This window comes from Eubalaena glacialis, chromosome 4, assembly GCF_028564815.1.
Source record: "Eubalaena glacialis isolate mEubGla1 chromosome 4, mEubGla1.1.hap2.+ XY, whole genome shotgun sequence".
Lineage (NCBI taxonomy): Eukaryota > Metazoa > Chordata > Mammalia > Artiodactyla > Balaenidae > Eubalaena > Eubalaena glacialis.
The window spans coordinates 180,385,504-180,402,754 of record NC_083719.1 but is presented as its reverse complement, the minus strand read 5'-3'; the positions used below and the strand labels follow the sequence as shown (position 1 = coordinate 180,402,754).

At 41.6% G+C, this 17,251-nt stretch overlaps 1 protein-coding gene and 1 pseudogene across 1 annotated transcript in view; one reads left to right on the top strand and one right to left on the bottom strand.

The window, feature by feature from the left end:
- Positions 1 to 9,708, top strand: part of LOC133091360 (zinc finger protein 426-like) — a 30,351-nt gene extending 20,643 nt beyond the window's left edge. Inside the window, exon 8 of the mRNA XM_061190576.1 lies at positions 9,635 to 9,708. Coding sequence (XP_061046559.1) covers positions 9,635 to 9,641 — 7 coding nt within the window. The 3' untranslated portion in view covers positions 9,642 to 9,708. The remainder of the gene's footprint in view (positions 1 to 9,634) is intronic.
- A 2,260-nt stretch (positions 9,709 to 11,968) lies between these two features.
- On the bottom strand, positions 11,969 to 12,903 carry LOC133091359 (olfactory receptor 7D4-like; annotated as a pseudogene).
- Between the last annotated feature and the right edge of the window lie 4,348 nt (positions 12,904 to 17,251).

Sequence of the window (17,251 nt, the reverse complement as noted above, 5' to 3'; positions counted from 1 at the left end):
CCAATCTTAAAATCCTTTTCTTTTACTTGGAGCATTTACTGTATAATATAATAAATTACTAATAAATTTGGGTTTCTGTGTATCATCTTATTTTTTCCATATTTATCTCATTTTCCATCTTTCTCTACATTGTTAGTGTATTTTCATGCAGATGATTTAACTGTCGATGATTGAAATTTATATGCTCCACTACTTTTCCTTTAGTTGCTACCCTGAAACCTTTTAAATTAATGTCTTTCATTGAAGTCTTTTTTTTTTTTTTAATTCATTGAAGTCTTAATACCTTTTCCCTTGTACAAAGTGTACTGGGACTTGTGAATACCACAATGCCCATTGTCAACTCCTCAGCAACACACTGACCCAGAGACCCAGAAATCAGTCTGTAGTCAGAAGAGCCACAAAACAGGCCCAGGTGACAAAAAGAACCAAGTCCCCCCAGGGAAGTGGCAGAGCCGCCCCTGTCTTAGGAGAGGTTATGTTTGACAGGGAATGGATACCCCAGTGGGAAAGTGCTAAGTATCATCAGAAACAGTGAAATTAGTGCACTATCATGAGGTAAATTGACCACCACCATAAGGGGACACAGCTGTGGAGACTGACTGCATGATTGCCCCGCTGTGGCCAAACAGTAATGATGATGGGAATGGCTGTGACTGTTCCCCAGCTTTCCTGGGTACTTCATGTTGGCCTTTTCTATCCCAGACGACTTCGGAGCTGGCTGTCTGCCTCAGCCCCCAGTGGTGCCGTCCGTTGGGTTTCCCATTGGCTTTGTCCCCTGGCCTTTCTGGCACCGTGCAGTCAGTGCAGCTCTGGCCCTTTCTTCACTCTTTACCCAGACCTGCCACTCTCACAGGCAGCTGTCTTCCTGCCTCCTTCTCTCCCTCTGACTGCCCTGTCACTTGTCACATAAAGGGTGGCCTGTGCGTCCCTGGTGATGGGGACATTATATAAGACATTATTGCCCCTGAGCAGTATGTCTTTCCACGGCGTGTACCAACAGAAAGGCATCTCTTTAGTACAGGAGCTTTGAGGCGAGGAGTGGGGAAGATTATTCATCAGAGTGAAGGGCGGAACAGGGTCAGCTTGTGTTTGTGCTCTATGAGGGGACGAGAGATCTGCACCCTGAGCTTCTGAACCAGTTCACTTGTGACCCGTTGGAACACAGTGCCTTTCACCATTACGAATCACTTTCGTCAGTGGAATCAATTTCATCCTTATCTCAATGTTAATGGAAAAGTTAAGGGACAGGTTGCGGATATCCTTCCGCCTGAATCTATCACGTCTTGTCTCTAGAGCAAAGCCCAGAGTTCTTGGTCACGGAACATGTTTAGACAGGTACACCGTTCAGCCTATGGTGACTCTGGGGGCACCAGGCCCCTGCGCTGGCCTGGAAGGCCATGTGATGCCTCAGCAGCCAGGCAGATTGGAGCCCAAATATCTACAAGGGCAGCTCCAGGAACTACTGAGCTCCCCTCAGCTGGGAATACAGAACACTGTATTGTGTGGGCTTCTTCCTTGAAGCACTTCTTGGTGGCTGATTTGTGTCAAAGCCCACCTTCCCTCCCCAACCACCGGCTCTCAGTGATGTGTGTCCGATGCTCTCCCTGCATGACCCACTGCATTTGGCCTACCCTCTGGTGCCTGCCTGGGAACAGGGCGTTCCTGTTTCTGAATGGCTGAGGCAGCTGTACTTGTGAGGCTACTGACCTCCCTGTGCCGGCCGCCTACAGGAGTGACCCTGCATGTGGGCATTTAAAAATACTGTTTTGTGTTAGGTGTTTTGTTCAGTGTTTTAGTCTTTGAAATGCTAGCTAAACAGTTTTTTTTTTTAAATAGTAATCTTTTATTTATTTATTTATTTATTTATTTTTGGCTGTGTTGGGTCTTCGTTTCTGTGCGAGGGCTTTCTCTAGTTGCGGCAAGCGGGGGCCACTCTTCATCGCGGTGCACGGGCCTCTCACTATCGCGGCCTCTGTTGTTGTGGAGCACAGGCTCCAGACGCGCAGGCTCAGTAGTTGTGGCTCACGGGCCTAGTTGCTCCGCGGCATGTGGGATCTTCCCAGACCAGGGCTCGAACCCGTGTCCCCTGCATTAGCAGGCAGACTCTCAACCACTGCGCCACCAGGGAAGCCCAGTTTGTTTTTTTATATTCACTTTTTTTACACTCTACATTTCTCCATTTGGGGTCTGAGTTTAGTAGTTTAAAAAAAAACTAGCCTTTTAAAAAAATCTGGCTTTTGATTTGCAAATTGATTTAAAATGTCCATTTTACATAAACAGCTGATATATATACATTTAATATTACTAAAGGAACCTGTAGCACTTTACTGTCCTTTTATGGGCAGGTTTTTATACAGCTGGGTCTCTAAGAAAGGCACTGCCAACCAAACTGGTTTAAAATTTTTTTCCCCCCAGATCTATTATTTTTGGAGGATCCATTAAATACTACTACTAATCCTCTACTCACAGTTTTCTACTACTGTAAATACACATCAAGTAAAATTTACTGTCTTAACCATTTTAAGCATACAGTTCAGTGGCATTAAGTATACTCTTTTATTTATTTTTTTATTTTTTGGCCGCCGTGTGGCGTACAGGATCTTAGTTCCCCAAGCAGGGATTGAACCCGGGCCCTGGGCAGTGAGAGAGCAGAGTCCTAACTACTGAACCACCAGGGAATTCCCAAATACACTCTTATTGTTATGCAACTATTGCCACCATCCATCTCCAGATGTTTTTCATCATCCCAAATTGATACTTGGTACTTATTAAATAACAACTTCCTGTTGCCCCTTGCTCTAGTCCTGGTAACCACCACCACACTTTCCATCTCAGTCTCTATGAAATAGATTCCTCTAGTTACCTTACCTTGTGTATGTGGAACTGTATAGTTGGCCCTTGAACAGCATGGGTTTGAAATGCGCCGGTCCACTTATACTTGGAATTTTCCTCAGTAAATAGTACGGTGCTACATGATCCATGGTTGGCTGAATCCATGGTTGCAGAACCTTGGATCCAGATGGCTGACTCTTGGACTTGAACATCCCCAGATTTTGTTGTCCCCGGCAGGTCCTGTAAACAGTCCCCTGTGGATACCGATGGACAGCTGTATTTGGCTTTTTGTGTCTGGCTTATTTCATATAGTAGAATACCTTCAAGTTTCATGCATGGTGTTGCATGTGACAGAATATTTCTTTTTAAGGCTAAATAATACTCCATTGGATATATATACCACATTTTGTTTATCCAGTCATCCATTAATGGACTCTTAGGGGACTTACATCTTTTGGCTACTGTGAATAATGCTGCTATGAACATGAATGTGGATAGAACTACCAAGTTCTTTCAGTTCTTCTGGGTGAAACTCAAAGGGGAAATTGCTGGATACTATGCTAAGTCTCTATGTATCCTCGTTCACTTTTAAATCTTACCTTATCTTGACAGGTGTGTTATTCATAGGGATGTTGGGGAAAAGTACAAAATGGGAGCTTTTGACATAGAGAAATTTTGTCAGTTGGGTATAAAGATGTAGTAATAGCGTCTATAGCACTAGAGCACTTTAAATTTATGTTTTTGTTTCCTGCATTTGCCTCTACAGGAATATTTATTATATCCCATGGGGGATTGTGTATTACATCAAGCAACATAAGAGCCAGTGATTTTGCTATAACTAGGTATCGTTTAACAATCGTAAGAAGAATTGCAGTTTTGTGTTAGTCACAAGTCACTGGATTCCTTCAGTGAACAAGGCTCTCTGCAAGGTACTATGCCATTGGTAACCAAAAGACATAAAATGCCCACAATGTGCAAAAACTTTCCAAAAGAAGGCAGATCCTAATGTCAGACAATGTAGACTTTAAAGCATTTCTACAGATAATCAATAAAAGATTACAGTTCTTCAAAATAGGAAAAGTTGAGATGTGTCTCTACTTAAAATATTTCTGTAAAATATATAAAGGAATGTTTGACAGAAATAAAAGGATGAAGAGATAATACACAGGGACTTCCCTGGTGACGCAGTGGTTAAGAATCCGCCTGCCAGTGCAGGGGACATGGGTTCAAGCCCTGGTTCAGAAAGATCCCACATGCCACGGAGCAACTAAGCCCGTGTGCCACAACTACTGAGCCTGTGCTCTAGAGCCCACGAGCCACAATTACTGAGCCCACGCGCCTAGAGCCTGTGCTCCGCAACAAGAGAAGCCACGGCAATGAGAAGCCCACGCACCACAACGAAGAGTAGCCCCTGCTCGCCGCAACTAGATAAAGCCCGTGCACAACAACAAAGACCCAACGCAGCCAAAATAAATAAATAATTAAAAATAAATTTAAAAAAAGAGAGAGAGATAGTACACAGTTCCACGGGGGGACTGAATCACCTTTCTCCCCATAATGTTTCTCCAAACAATAGAGAAAAATGAGTTAGGCCATATATGTGAAAACAATGAGCGAAGGCTTAATATATGTGTACTGAATACTGTCTCTCTAGTAACTTACAAATCAGAAAGTGCTTGTCTGGGGATGAAGGTGAGGGGATGGACTAGAACAGGCAGGAGGGCTTTGGAGGAAAGATAATTATGTTCTGTATCTTGTTTCAGCTGGTGATTACTCAAGTATGTGCAGTTTTCCAAAGTCATTCCCTGAATGCTTACATGTGCTTTTCATTGTACACTAATTGTATCTTTTTTAAAATTTATTTATTTATTTTTGGCTGCATTGGGTCTTCGTTGCTGTGCACGGGCTTTCTCTAGTTCTGGCGAGCAGGGGCTACTCTTCATTGTGGTGCGTGGGCTTCTCATTGCAGTGGCTTCTCTTGTTGCGGAGCACGGGCTCTAGGCACACAGGCTTCAGTAGTTGTGGCACGCAGGCTCAGAAGTTATGGTGCACAGGCTTAGTTTCTCCGCAGCATGTGGGATCTTCCTGGACCAGGAATCGAACCCGTGTCCCCTGCCTTGGCAGAAGGATTCTCAACCACTGCCCCGCCAGGGAAGCCCCACTAATTGTATCTTAACAACAAAAAGTAAACATCTTATGCAGTCACCAGGAAAATAAACAGATTTCTGGACCTGTTCAGTACAGGGTTTCCCAGTTTGAGGAATGTGGTATTAAGTAGAATCTCTACTATGAAATAGATAGCTGGTTTTCACCTGTGACCATATATGACTTCAGGGTTAAAAAAAATAACATTGGTAAACAAAAGACACATAATGCTGCCCAGGACATTTAAAATCTGTCCAAAAGAAAGCAGATCCTAATGCCGGACAATATAGACTTGATGTATATGGTTTCAGGCTTCAGGCTTCTCATCTGTGGCGTTATCATGATGGTGGATTTTGTTCATGCATAAGAACTGTGGAACTTTCCACCTTTGTCATTCGAATACTGTTGTGAAGATTACCATTTAGGCTGCTCTTCAGTTTTAGACTGTGATTGGGCGTGGCACCCTCTTGCCCGCCCACTTGTAAGCCTCACAAGTGTCCTATTGTAATAAATCACTTCTTATCAAAAAATTAAAAAAACAAAGACTGTGATTGATTTTAACCAAATAGAGTTGACCTTTAAAACCACGGAAGGTTAAAAGATATCAAATGGTTGAACATGAAGGATATCTGAAGAATAAATGAATAAAAGTAAAACAGAAGAACTGATAAATAATTCCCAATGGTGGTTCTCTGAGAAGACACACATCTAAGGAGACTCATACAATACATAGATGTTGGAGAAAGTCTGACTTGGTATTTCCCCTTTGCGAAGGTGATGGGGAGAGAACAGACCTGTTTCAATTGAATTTTCCCAACCAAGACTTTATTGAAGTTACCCAGTACTTAAAATTTATTTAGAGGGTTTTGGGCAAAATTTATTTAGAGGGTGTTGGGTGGGGGGGAATCATGACATTGTTTTTCTAATCTTTTTTGGTTCAAGGTATAATAGTCAATCTTTATTTTCCTTTTCTGCCATTATCTGCCCCAGAATATTTATGCCACTGTGGGTGTGTATGTAGGACCTTCCCTATTTTCTTGCCTGCTTCATTTTTCCCATATCACTTTTGAACTGGTATATTAATCATTACTTTATTACATACCTCCTACCATCATATCGGATCGTCTAGACCGCATACGTGTTTTTTTAACTTTTAACTTTTTATTGAAATAAAATATTACATACAGAAAGTACACATGAGTGTTTAGCTCGATACATTTTCACAGTGGAACACACCCATGTAACCAACACACAGATCAAGACACAGGACGTTACCACTACCCCAATATCCCCTGGTGTACCCTTCCAGACACACGCCTCCCAGGGTAAGCACTTTCCTGACTTCTAATAGCATAGGATGACTTTTATGTCTTTGTATTTGACATTAATGGAATCACACAGTATCACATTTTTTAATGTAAATATATTGTTAAATTTATTTATTTGGCTGCATTGTGTCTTAGTTGCAGCACGTGGGATGTTCGTTGCGGCATGCGGAATCTTTCCTTGCGACGCGTGGGCGTCTCTCTAGGTGTGGCGCACGGGCTCTAGAGCATGCAGGCTTAGTTGCCCCGCAGCATGTGGGATCTTCGTTCCCCAGCCAGGGATCCAACCCACACCCCTGCATTGGAAGGCAGATTCTCAACCACTGTACCACCAGGGAAGTCCCCAGTATCACTTTTTATATTTAAATAAACTTCTAAATTTTGGAACAGTTCAGATTTGCAACAAAAAAAAATGTGTAGACGGTACAGAAAATTCCAGTGTACCCGACACCCAGTTTTTTTCTATTGTTAGCATCTTACCTTGCAATTAGACCTCGTACATTTTTTGTATACAGTGCTCATGTCTTCTCAGTTTCCAGCACAGGGACATAATTATTTCCTGAGAGATTAGAGGAGAAAACCAGAGAGCAGGACTTAAAAGGAGATACAGGTCTCCAGGCTTCTCCAGGCTCCTTCAAGGGAACATCAACTATCTCGACTGAATATTTCATTTTTCTTTTCTTCATAATTCCCAGCTGCAGTTTATACTGTGTAAGCCACATATAGACTTTAAATTTTTTCAATAGCCACAATAAACCAAAAAGAAATAACCGAGATCATTTTCTAAATAAATTTTATTTAACCCAACATATGCATAACATTTCAACATAGTAAGTGGTAATGGTGATATTTAAATCCTTCATATGGAGTATTCAAAATTCTCTGGTTACTATATTTTCATCAGATGTAACTGATATGTGTTTAGCTCTCAAAAAATTACAGTTGAAAAGGTAGCTTCCAATATCCAAAATATTTCCAATAATTGTCTACATACGAGTATGAGGCCAGGAGCTCCCAGAGCCCTGGCTGCAGATTTAACCTCGGACCCCCGTGTCCTGAGTAGTCATCACTGGCCCTCCAGACCCGCTTCATAATTGAAACAATGTCTCAAGTCTGGAAATCCAAAGACTGATTTGTGTCATCACAGTAGAAAATCACAGCCCCCTAACAATTTCCAGACATAGGTCAATAAGAAAAAACCTTTTCGTCAACGGGAAGGCCTTGCACCATCACCACAATCCATACTAAATCTTCTCTCAAACCCTCCTCAAAAGGACTTGCAGTCTTTGCTAGAGTGACTATGCACTGGGGAGAGGAAATGCCCAGATAGTCTCAGATGACACGAATTTCTGGAAATCCAAACTCCCATTGTAGCCCTCCACCAGTAAAGCAGAGGGTTATGGTAGGATTCCTCTCACATGGCTGTGGATGGGCCAGGGGTCAGCTAGTCGGGGGTGGGGTCCAGATGCAGCCCAGAGGACATGGTTCATTCATTCATGTTGGCCTCGGTGGCAGAAGGGACTCTGCAGGTGTAATTAACTTCAGGATTTTGAGATGGGAAATTTATCCTGTATTACTTGGGTGGGCTGAATGTAATCACAAGTGTCGTTATAAGAGGAAGGCAGTGGGGTAAGAGAGAGATTTCAAGCTATATTTTAAGATGGAGGAAGGACCACCAGCCAAGCACTGCAGGGGGCCTCTAGAATTTGGAAAAGGCAAAGAAAGAGATTCCCCTCTAGTGCGTCCAGCAGTAAGCCCCTTGCTGATACTACATAGAATTCTGACCTCCAGAAATGTAAGATAATAAATTTCTGTCATTTTAAGCCACTGGACTTAACAGCAATTTGCTACAGCAGCATCAAGAAACTAATACACCTCTCTTCCAAAATCTACCTGTCTTATTGCCACTGGCTTGGTCAGGTCCCCATCATCTTTCCCTGAACTACTTCAACAGCCTCCTAACTCTTCACTCTGCCTCCAGTTTCCCCCGCTCATAGCAATACTAAAATCCTCATATTATGCCCATGATTACAGCATGGCCCTTGTGCTCCATTGCTTTTAGAATCCTTAATATGTCAAACTAGACTCTCAATAGTCTGTCTTCCATCTACATATCTATGCTTATTTCTAATAAGTCAGACATAAGTTCCAAATATCTTACTGAAATGCTTTACTTAAATTTCCACATGCATGTGTGTGTGTGGTTTCTTCTTTCTCAAGTTCCCAATCTCCTATCTTGTTTTCTACCCAAACCCATTATCCAGTTAAATTTCTACTGATTATTTGTTACTCTTGCTCAAGTATATTCCCCATTAGAAGTTTTTCTGAATCCTAAGTGTTGGCAAAAATGTGGAAAAACTGAAACCTTCATTTGTTGCTGGTCGGAATGTAAAATGGTGCAGCCACTTGGAAAACAAGTTTGGCGTTTTCTTAGAAATTAAATACAAATTTACCGTACGACCCACTAATTACTCTGCAATACCTACCCCAAAGAAATAAAAGCACATTTTAGCACAGAGACTCATATGCAAACATTCATGATAGCATTATTCATATTAACCCCAAACTGGAAATACCCACATAGCTGTCAATTGGTAAATGGATAAACAAAATGTGGTACATCCATACATTTGAATACTATTCTGCAATTATAAGGAACAAAATACTGATGTATGTTTTCCACATGAATAACCCTGACAAATCATTATGCTAAGTGAAAGAAGCCAGATACAATAGATCATCTATTGTATGATTCCATTTATATAAAATAGCTAGAAAAGGCCAGTTTATAGAGAGACAGAAGCAGATAAGTGGTTACCTAGGACTGAGGTGGCAGTTGATAATACCTGCAAATGGGCATGAGGGAACTTTCTAGGGTGATAGAAATGGTCTGTGGATTGTGGTGATGGTTGCATAACTCTATAAATTTACCAAAACTATTGAACTTATGCTTTCAATGGCTGAATGAATGGTATATAAATGATCCTGCAATAAATCTGTTAAATAAATTTTTAAAAGATTTTTTTTCTGGACTTAATCAAGGTGAGTTGAAAAGTTTTACCTTTGTTTTCAGCATGCCTTATTACACACCAATATTATTATGGTTACCACTTTGTATTTCAGTCATGTTTACCTCTTTGGTCCCCAGTTGAGTTTGTATGAAGTAAGCAATAAATACACTATGGATTAAACTTAGTAGAATCAAATTGAATTAAAGCCACTCTGAATATGTTTTTCATCACTAAAAAATTATGATTTTCCAGTACTTTTGAAGATCTTAATACATAGCCTATACTTGTTTTATTTTGTTTTTGTTGTTTTTGCCCCCAAAGTTCTTAGTTCCGTTCATGGTATTGTTTGGATACTCTTCACAGTCTTTATCACCTGTCTCAGCTTTGGTTCCCCAGAAGCAGATGCTGATCCAAGGATTCACATGCAAGCACTTTATTGGAAGGAGCAAGGACCATGGTATGTGGGTTGGAGAGAGGAGAACTGATACAGGGAAGAAAACACATCCAGTAAAGTTTACCTTAAGTCAGCTCCTGCAGGAGTGAGCAGAGTTTCCATCCTGTAGGGAAATTCTGGAAAATGGCACAAAATCCAAACTTCAGAATTATTCCAGCTGAGGGGTGAAGAAGATGGTACACCCCACACCTGTCCATCAAGAACTGTCCCTGGTGGGGCATAATTCTCTGTCACGTCTACCATCATGCGTTGGGAAAAGTAGTTTCCACCTGGTGGTGACAGTGGCAGTCAGGCTGGTGTGCAGTGGGGATGTGAAGGGATCCCAGGGAGTGCAGGAGAAATACTGGCCACTTCTACCATGCCATCCTTCACTGCAGACTCAGTTCTATCAATATTCTTCTCAAAAAGTGGACTAAGTTCTGAATACATTTCAGAAGTGTGTAACTATCATTCCTGCTGGCACCTCCAGAGACATCCCTTCCCCAAAAATAAACCACATTAGAAAACAAGGTTTATTCTGTTGTATTCATTACTAGATGTTTTAGGATCTGTGGTGTATCTTCAAACTGCCATGATGGGAAATAAATGTCCAATAAAACAAGGAAAGGAAAGAGGAAGGGAAGAAGAAGGAAGGCAAAGAATGAAGCAATATAACAGAGTTATCTGATGCAATATATTACTATGAATCACCTGAACAAACTAGCTGTCAAAACATTCCCACCTGGGACTTTCCTGGTGGCACAGTGGTTAAGAATCCCCCTGCCAATGCAGGCGACACGGGTTCAAGCCCTGGTCTGGGAAGATCCCACATGCCACGGAGCAGCTAAGCCCGTGCGCCACAACTACTGAGCCTGTGCTCTAGAGCCCACGAGCCACACTACTGAGCCCACGTGCCTAGAGCCCGTGCTCCACAACAAGAGAAGCCACTGCAATGAGAAGCCCGTGCACCGCAACGAAGAGTAGCCCCCGCTCGCCTCAACTAGAGAAAGCCCACACACAGCAACGAAGACCCAATGCAGCCAAAAATTTAAAAAATTAAAAAAAAAAAAATTCCCACCTAAATGTCCATCAACAGAGGAATGGATAAAGAATATGTGGTACATATATACAATGGAATATTACTCAGCCATTAAAAAAGAATGAGATGATATTTACAGCAACATGGATGGGCCTAGAGATTGTCATACTGAGTGAAGTGAGTCAGACAGAGGAAGACAGTATCATATGGTATCACTTATATGTGGAATCTAAAAAAATGATACAAATGAACTTATTTACAAAACAGAAAAAGATTCACAGACTTCGAAAACAAATTTATGGTTACCAAACAAAGTGGAAAGATAGGGGATTGATAAATTAGGAGTTTGGGATTTACATAGTCACAGTACTATATATATAATCAACAAGGACCTCTTGTATAGCATAGGGAACTCAATATTTTGTAATAACCTATATGGGAAAAGAATCTGAAAAAGAATGGATATATGTATATGTATAACTGAAACTAACATAACAATGTAAATTAACTTTAATATAAAATAAAAGTTCAATTAAAAGAAAATTCCCACTCTTAAAGTTGAAAATCACGTCACTGTTTTCAGGAAAACTGTGATAGCAAAGTTAGCGATGTGGGCTCAATGTCAGGTTTCCAGGTTAGCGTCCATCCCATTCTCATTCTCTTTTAAAAATGGGGTAAATGAGAGAAAATACCTTTAAAAATGTTGTCAAGATTACATAAAATATACACATAATACAATAAGAACAGACTTGATATGTGAACCAGTTTGGTCATGAGTATTGTGTGATTTTCATTCCATTTTTTTCCAGAGAAAGACAAACACAACCAAATTAAGGTGAAGAACATCAACATTTGAGAGGATAATTTTAGGGGGAAACCATGCCACATTTGATATAAATGCTATAAATCTAATGTCGGAAATTGCTGGAATGGCTGTAAGAAAGCTGGCCCAAGATAGATATGTATGGTCTGCAAATAGAAAACTAAAGTTAAAAAGGAATTACTGAGGAGGGTGTTGAGGAGAAACTAATACAAAAACAAATAAAAGCAAAGTCATAGGTGCTTTGAAAATAGAAGAAATGAAGCATGTCTTTCAGGGTCAAAAAAGAACCAAGATATTTAAATTCACAACATTTGTTTTTGAGCCTCACAATGTCCACTTAGCTCTGAGGCCAGTGACCCATCACAGACAAGGGGCACCTTGGCTGAGGAGCCTTCCCAGGGCCCCTTTCACATACATCCTTGTTCCTCAGGCAGTAGATGAAGGGGTTCAGCATGAGGGTAACCACAGTGTACATTACAGAGGCAAAGGAGCTTCTCTGGGAAGAATGAGTCATATTGGTACTGAGATGGATCCCCAGGCTTGTCTCATAGAACAAGGAGACCACACAGAGGTGAGACCCACAGGTGGAAAATGCTTTATATTTTCCTGCTGTAGAGGAGATTCTCATTAAAGAGACAATTCGAGAGTAAGAGAAGAGGATTCTAATGAGGGGAACCACACCCAGCAGGTCAGTGGCCACAAACAAGACGATGTTATTGATGAGGGTGTCAGAGCAGGCCACCTTGAGAATCTGAGGCAGTTCACAGAAGAAATGTGGAATTTCAGTGCCAATACAGAAGATCAGCCGCCTCAACAGAGTATGAACCAGGGCAACCCAGAAAATGATGAACCAACACATAAAACCAGGAGGCCACAGAGGCGTGGGTTCATGATGACCGTGTAGTGCAGGGGGAGGCAGATGGCCACAAACCGGTCATAGGCCATCACAGTCAGGAGAAAACTATCCATTACAGCAAAAATCATTTAAAAAATACACCTGAGTGAAGCATCCTGTGTAGGAGATGTCCTTGCTCTGTGTCTGGATGTTCACCAGCACCTTCGGGACAGTGGTGGAGATGAAACATGTCAACAAAGGAGAGGTTGGCGAGGAAGAAGTACATGGGGGTGTGGAGGTGGGAGTCCGAGCTGACGGCCAGGATGATGAGCAGGTTCCCCAGCACAGTGACCAGGTACATGGACAGGAACAGTCCAAAGAGGAGGGGCTGCAGTTCAGGATCGTCTGAGAGGCCCGGGAGGAGGAACTGCGATACTCCCGTGTGGTTTCCTGCTCCCATGTGGATGGTGCGTCTAATGGGGAGGGAGGCAAAAGCAACGTTCAGTGAACAGCTGATTGTGGGAAAGATTGGAGAAGATGTAGTGATTCTCTGGGAAATAACTCTTAGGAGATAGGATCCAGATTCCACAAAATGAGAGAAAGAAACAGAACTGGGTTCAGTGGAAACTAAAGTGTCTGAAAACTACAGACTTCGCCATCATAGACTAAATATATATGGGACTGTCCCAGTCCCACTATTCTAGAGGTAAAGCCCAGTACCCACCCTCTCTCCTCTTTTCCTTCTTACTCCACCAGCCTTTACTGGGACACCGTCCCTGATGGTCATCACTGAAGCTTTCTCTTCTCTGCAGTCTATCTGGGGGAAACCCATTTGGGTTTCAACTGAGGCAGGGGTCACAGAATTACAGTGAAGGGGCAACAGGGACATGTTATTATCATCTCAAGGGTTGAATTCTCAGGGCTCCTCATTAAATAAATTGTTGTATTGACTTTCCTCTCTCCAAACAACTCAGCTCCCTTGAGGTACAAGGAAAAGAAAATGGAAACATTTCAGCCAATGCTGTGTGTGTGGAGGCAGCAATGGGGGAAGAAGGTATATTCTCCAAGGAGAAATTCTTCCTTCTTTGGTTTGACTTTAAAAGTGACAAGGTATCCCCTAAGGAATGTTTAATTTCTACAAAAACCAAAACATGGAAGCCTTTGTAGATATTATGGAGGGCTCCATTTATTACCTCTAAATAGAGGGGCAGGGGCAGCACTTAACCAGGTAGATTGGGTTGAAGAGTGTGTATTGAGGAAATACATGTGGCAAATATAAATGATCTGTAAAGTTTGTCAAGGAAGGGGAGGACAGAGGTAAAACATAGCCTAAAGGGAGTATCTAATATGAGAGGGTTAAACCTAAGATTCGATGGAAGTTATGGGAACACATTTAACTTCAAGCAGAACGATGTTGTTTAGTGCAAGCATTTGAATACACAGGAATTTCTGGGTACATAATTCATAGGATGCACTGTACACTCTAAACCAACAATAATCATAATGTGCTGTATCTCCAGTTTATAGGACATGGTTGCAGAAATCAAGGGTTGGAAGCAGAAGTGAACCCTTGTAATATCACTCCCAGTTGCTATGGGGGTGTTTGTGCTCCAGGTCTCCACACTTCTGGCCTCTGCAGGTTTGGAGGCCTGGACACCTAAAAAGATAACAGTTCCAGAGACATGGTGAAAGTCCCATTGAACATTTTTTTTTTTTTTTTTGGCCGTGTTGCCAGCTTGTGGAATGGCCGTGCTGCCGGCTTGTGGAATCATAGTTCCCTGACCAGAGATTGAGCCTGGGTCCATGGCAGTGAAAGCTCTGAGTCCTAACCACTGGACCACCAGGGGATTCCCGCCATTGAACTCCAACCTATTCTACTGCATGAACATTTCAAGTTCTTTATGCTAAGAACAGGAGTCACCTCCAGGCAAGGGTAATTGACCCTAGTGATCAATGTAATTGTATGACCATGGCAGTGGGCACTGGTACCCTGCTGTGCTCAGTCAGCGGCTGGCAGCAAGAGCAATCTCAGGGCACAGTGGTGGATACAGATGGTGGTCAGTTATGCTCCCACAGCTAGAGATCTGAGTGGTGTGACCTTGGGTGAGGCAGCTTCCTTTAGCCGAGGACAGTTCTCAAAGAGAAAGCTCAGGGCTGTCATATGCTTGGAAAAATAAGTCTTTAATTCTGAAGAGGGAAGTGGGCAACACAAGATTCGCTACAGTGAATCCCGTTGGCTGTTTGGATTGTGATCTGTAACAACATGGACAGTGTCCCATGAGAGCTTATCTGTGATGCATGGGGCGTCAGGAGTTGGGAAGGCCTTTCCTTAGGAAGTGAGGGCCAAACCAAGAACTGAAACATCATGAGTAAGGCTCAGCTAAGCATAATCTTGTCTTTCTGACCTGCTTCTCTATAAAAATCCAATTCTCTCTACCATTACTGACATTAAGACAGAACACCAGATCAACACATGTCACTGCCAAGTGGAAATTAGTGGGGTGTTTCACAGGCACATCCAACCGAACCTTTCCAAGAACAAACCTACATTTTTTTCTTCCTTTCTTTTCCTCAAACACTTCGTATCAGAGACAGTAACACCGTAGGGAAGGTAAACAGATCCACACGTGGAATTGTTCTAGATGGCTAAGTAATAATAAAGTTATATTAAAATAATTTTCCTAATTAGTCTTTACTTTTTTATTAGCATTTATCACAAAGTCTAGGTTTACCATTTATTTATATATTACCTTCTACCAATAGAACGTACACTCTATGAATTTTGGGTCTTTATTTTGTTGCAAATCTCATACCCATACCCAGAAGATAATAGTTAATAAATATTTAAAGGCACGAGTCAGTGAATCAAACCATTGCTATTATTAGCATTTGAAATAAACTGGTTTCATCATCTGGAAAAAAAAGAAACGAAAAAATAGAAAAAAAAAAAAAAGAACTTGGAAGCAGAGAAATGTTCCAGTTTTTCTCTCTCTTTCCTAGTCTTTGCCTGATATTAAACTTCACCTACACAAATTGAACATTTGTAACTACAAAAATTTGTATAATGGATGTAATCCATCTGTTAATCTCAGAATGTCTTGTTTTCCACATACCTTTTAATGACATGTAAATATTAGGTAATTTTTGTCTCTAAGGAAAAATTCCAGATCTAATAGTAGTGTAAAGGAATATAAAGGGGAAAAAAACCTATGGTCAAGACAGCATCAGGTTCCTATTTTTCAGCATGTTTTCAGTATGATTAACAAAAGGGAATAGTTACAGAAGGGTATATTACATATCTTGGGTACTATTATGGACTGAATTGTGTTCACTCAAAATTCCTGTGTTGATGTCCTAATCCCAGTGCCTCATAATGTGACTGTATTCAGAGACAGTGCCTTTAAAGAGGTAATTAATTTAACATGAGGTCATTAGGGTGGGCCCTAATCCAATTTCACTGGTGTTCTTATAAGAGGAGATTAGGAAACACAGATCAGGGCACACCTGCACAGAGGGATGACCATGTGCAGAGGCAGCAAGGGGATGTCCATCTTCAATCCAAGGAGACACGCCTGAGAGGAAACCAACCCTGCCGAGACCGTGATATTGAACTTCCAGCCTTCAGGATTGTGAGAAAATACATTTCTATTGTTGAAGTCACCCAGTCTGGTATTTTGTTATGGCAGCCCCAGCAAACTAATACAGGCACCAATTAAAAATCCTCTTGCCTCATGTTTTCCTTGAGCCAGATCTGCTTAATTTCTTCTTTTTTTCCAACAATCTTTAAAATATTATTTATTTATTTATTTGGTTGCTCTGGGTCTTAGTTGTGGCAGGCGGGCTCCTTAGTTGCAGCTCACCAGCTCCTTAGGTGTGGCACATAGGCTCCTTAGTTGCGGCACATGGGCTCCTTAGTTGCAGCAGGCAAGCTCCTTAGTTGTGGCTCACCGGGTCCTTAGTTGTGGCACACGGGCTCATTAGTTGTGGCATTCGAACTCTTAGTTGCAGCATGCATGTGGGATCTAGTTCCCAGACCAGGGATCGAACCCAGGCCCCCTGCATTGAGAGTATGGAGTCTTAACCGCTGTGCCACCGGGGAAGTCCCTGCTGTAATTATTTCAATGGAAGCAGTGACACGCTTTGCCCAGCTCCAGCTGGACAGCACCTTCCCACACGCCCATGCCAAGTACCTTCTGCTTCTTGCCCTGAAGCTTCTCTGATACCACACTATGGGACATCTGAGGGAATCTGGTATATATTCAGAAGTGCGCAACTCAGAAATGTGGGGATGCTAATCTCTCTAGGACCACCTCTGGCCCGTAGAAAGCATGAGCTGATGTCTCTTCATCTACTGAGTGGAAAGTTCTGAGACACATATCATGATGCACCTCAGAAGGGTTTGGTGGGATTTAGCACCAGTCATCAATAAAGGAATCAAAACAATAACGATTACTTTAATTGATTGGGTTTTCCTTCCTTCCCTGGTAGATAATAATAGGAGATATATACAACAAATATATATATACATATATAGCTACATATGTGTGTGTATATATATATATGTATATGTATATATATTTGTTCTGTTTCTCTGGATAACCCTAATAACAATGCCCAAGATAAATGAAAATACGTCTGAACAAAAGGACATACATGACTTTTCATAGCACCATTACTCATAATATGCACAAAGTGGAAACAACCCAAACATTCATCAACTGATGAATAAATAAAACATAACATATTCATACTATGGGATATCATTCTACAATACAAAGAAATCATATGTGCAACAACACATATGAGTA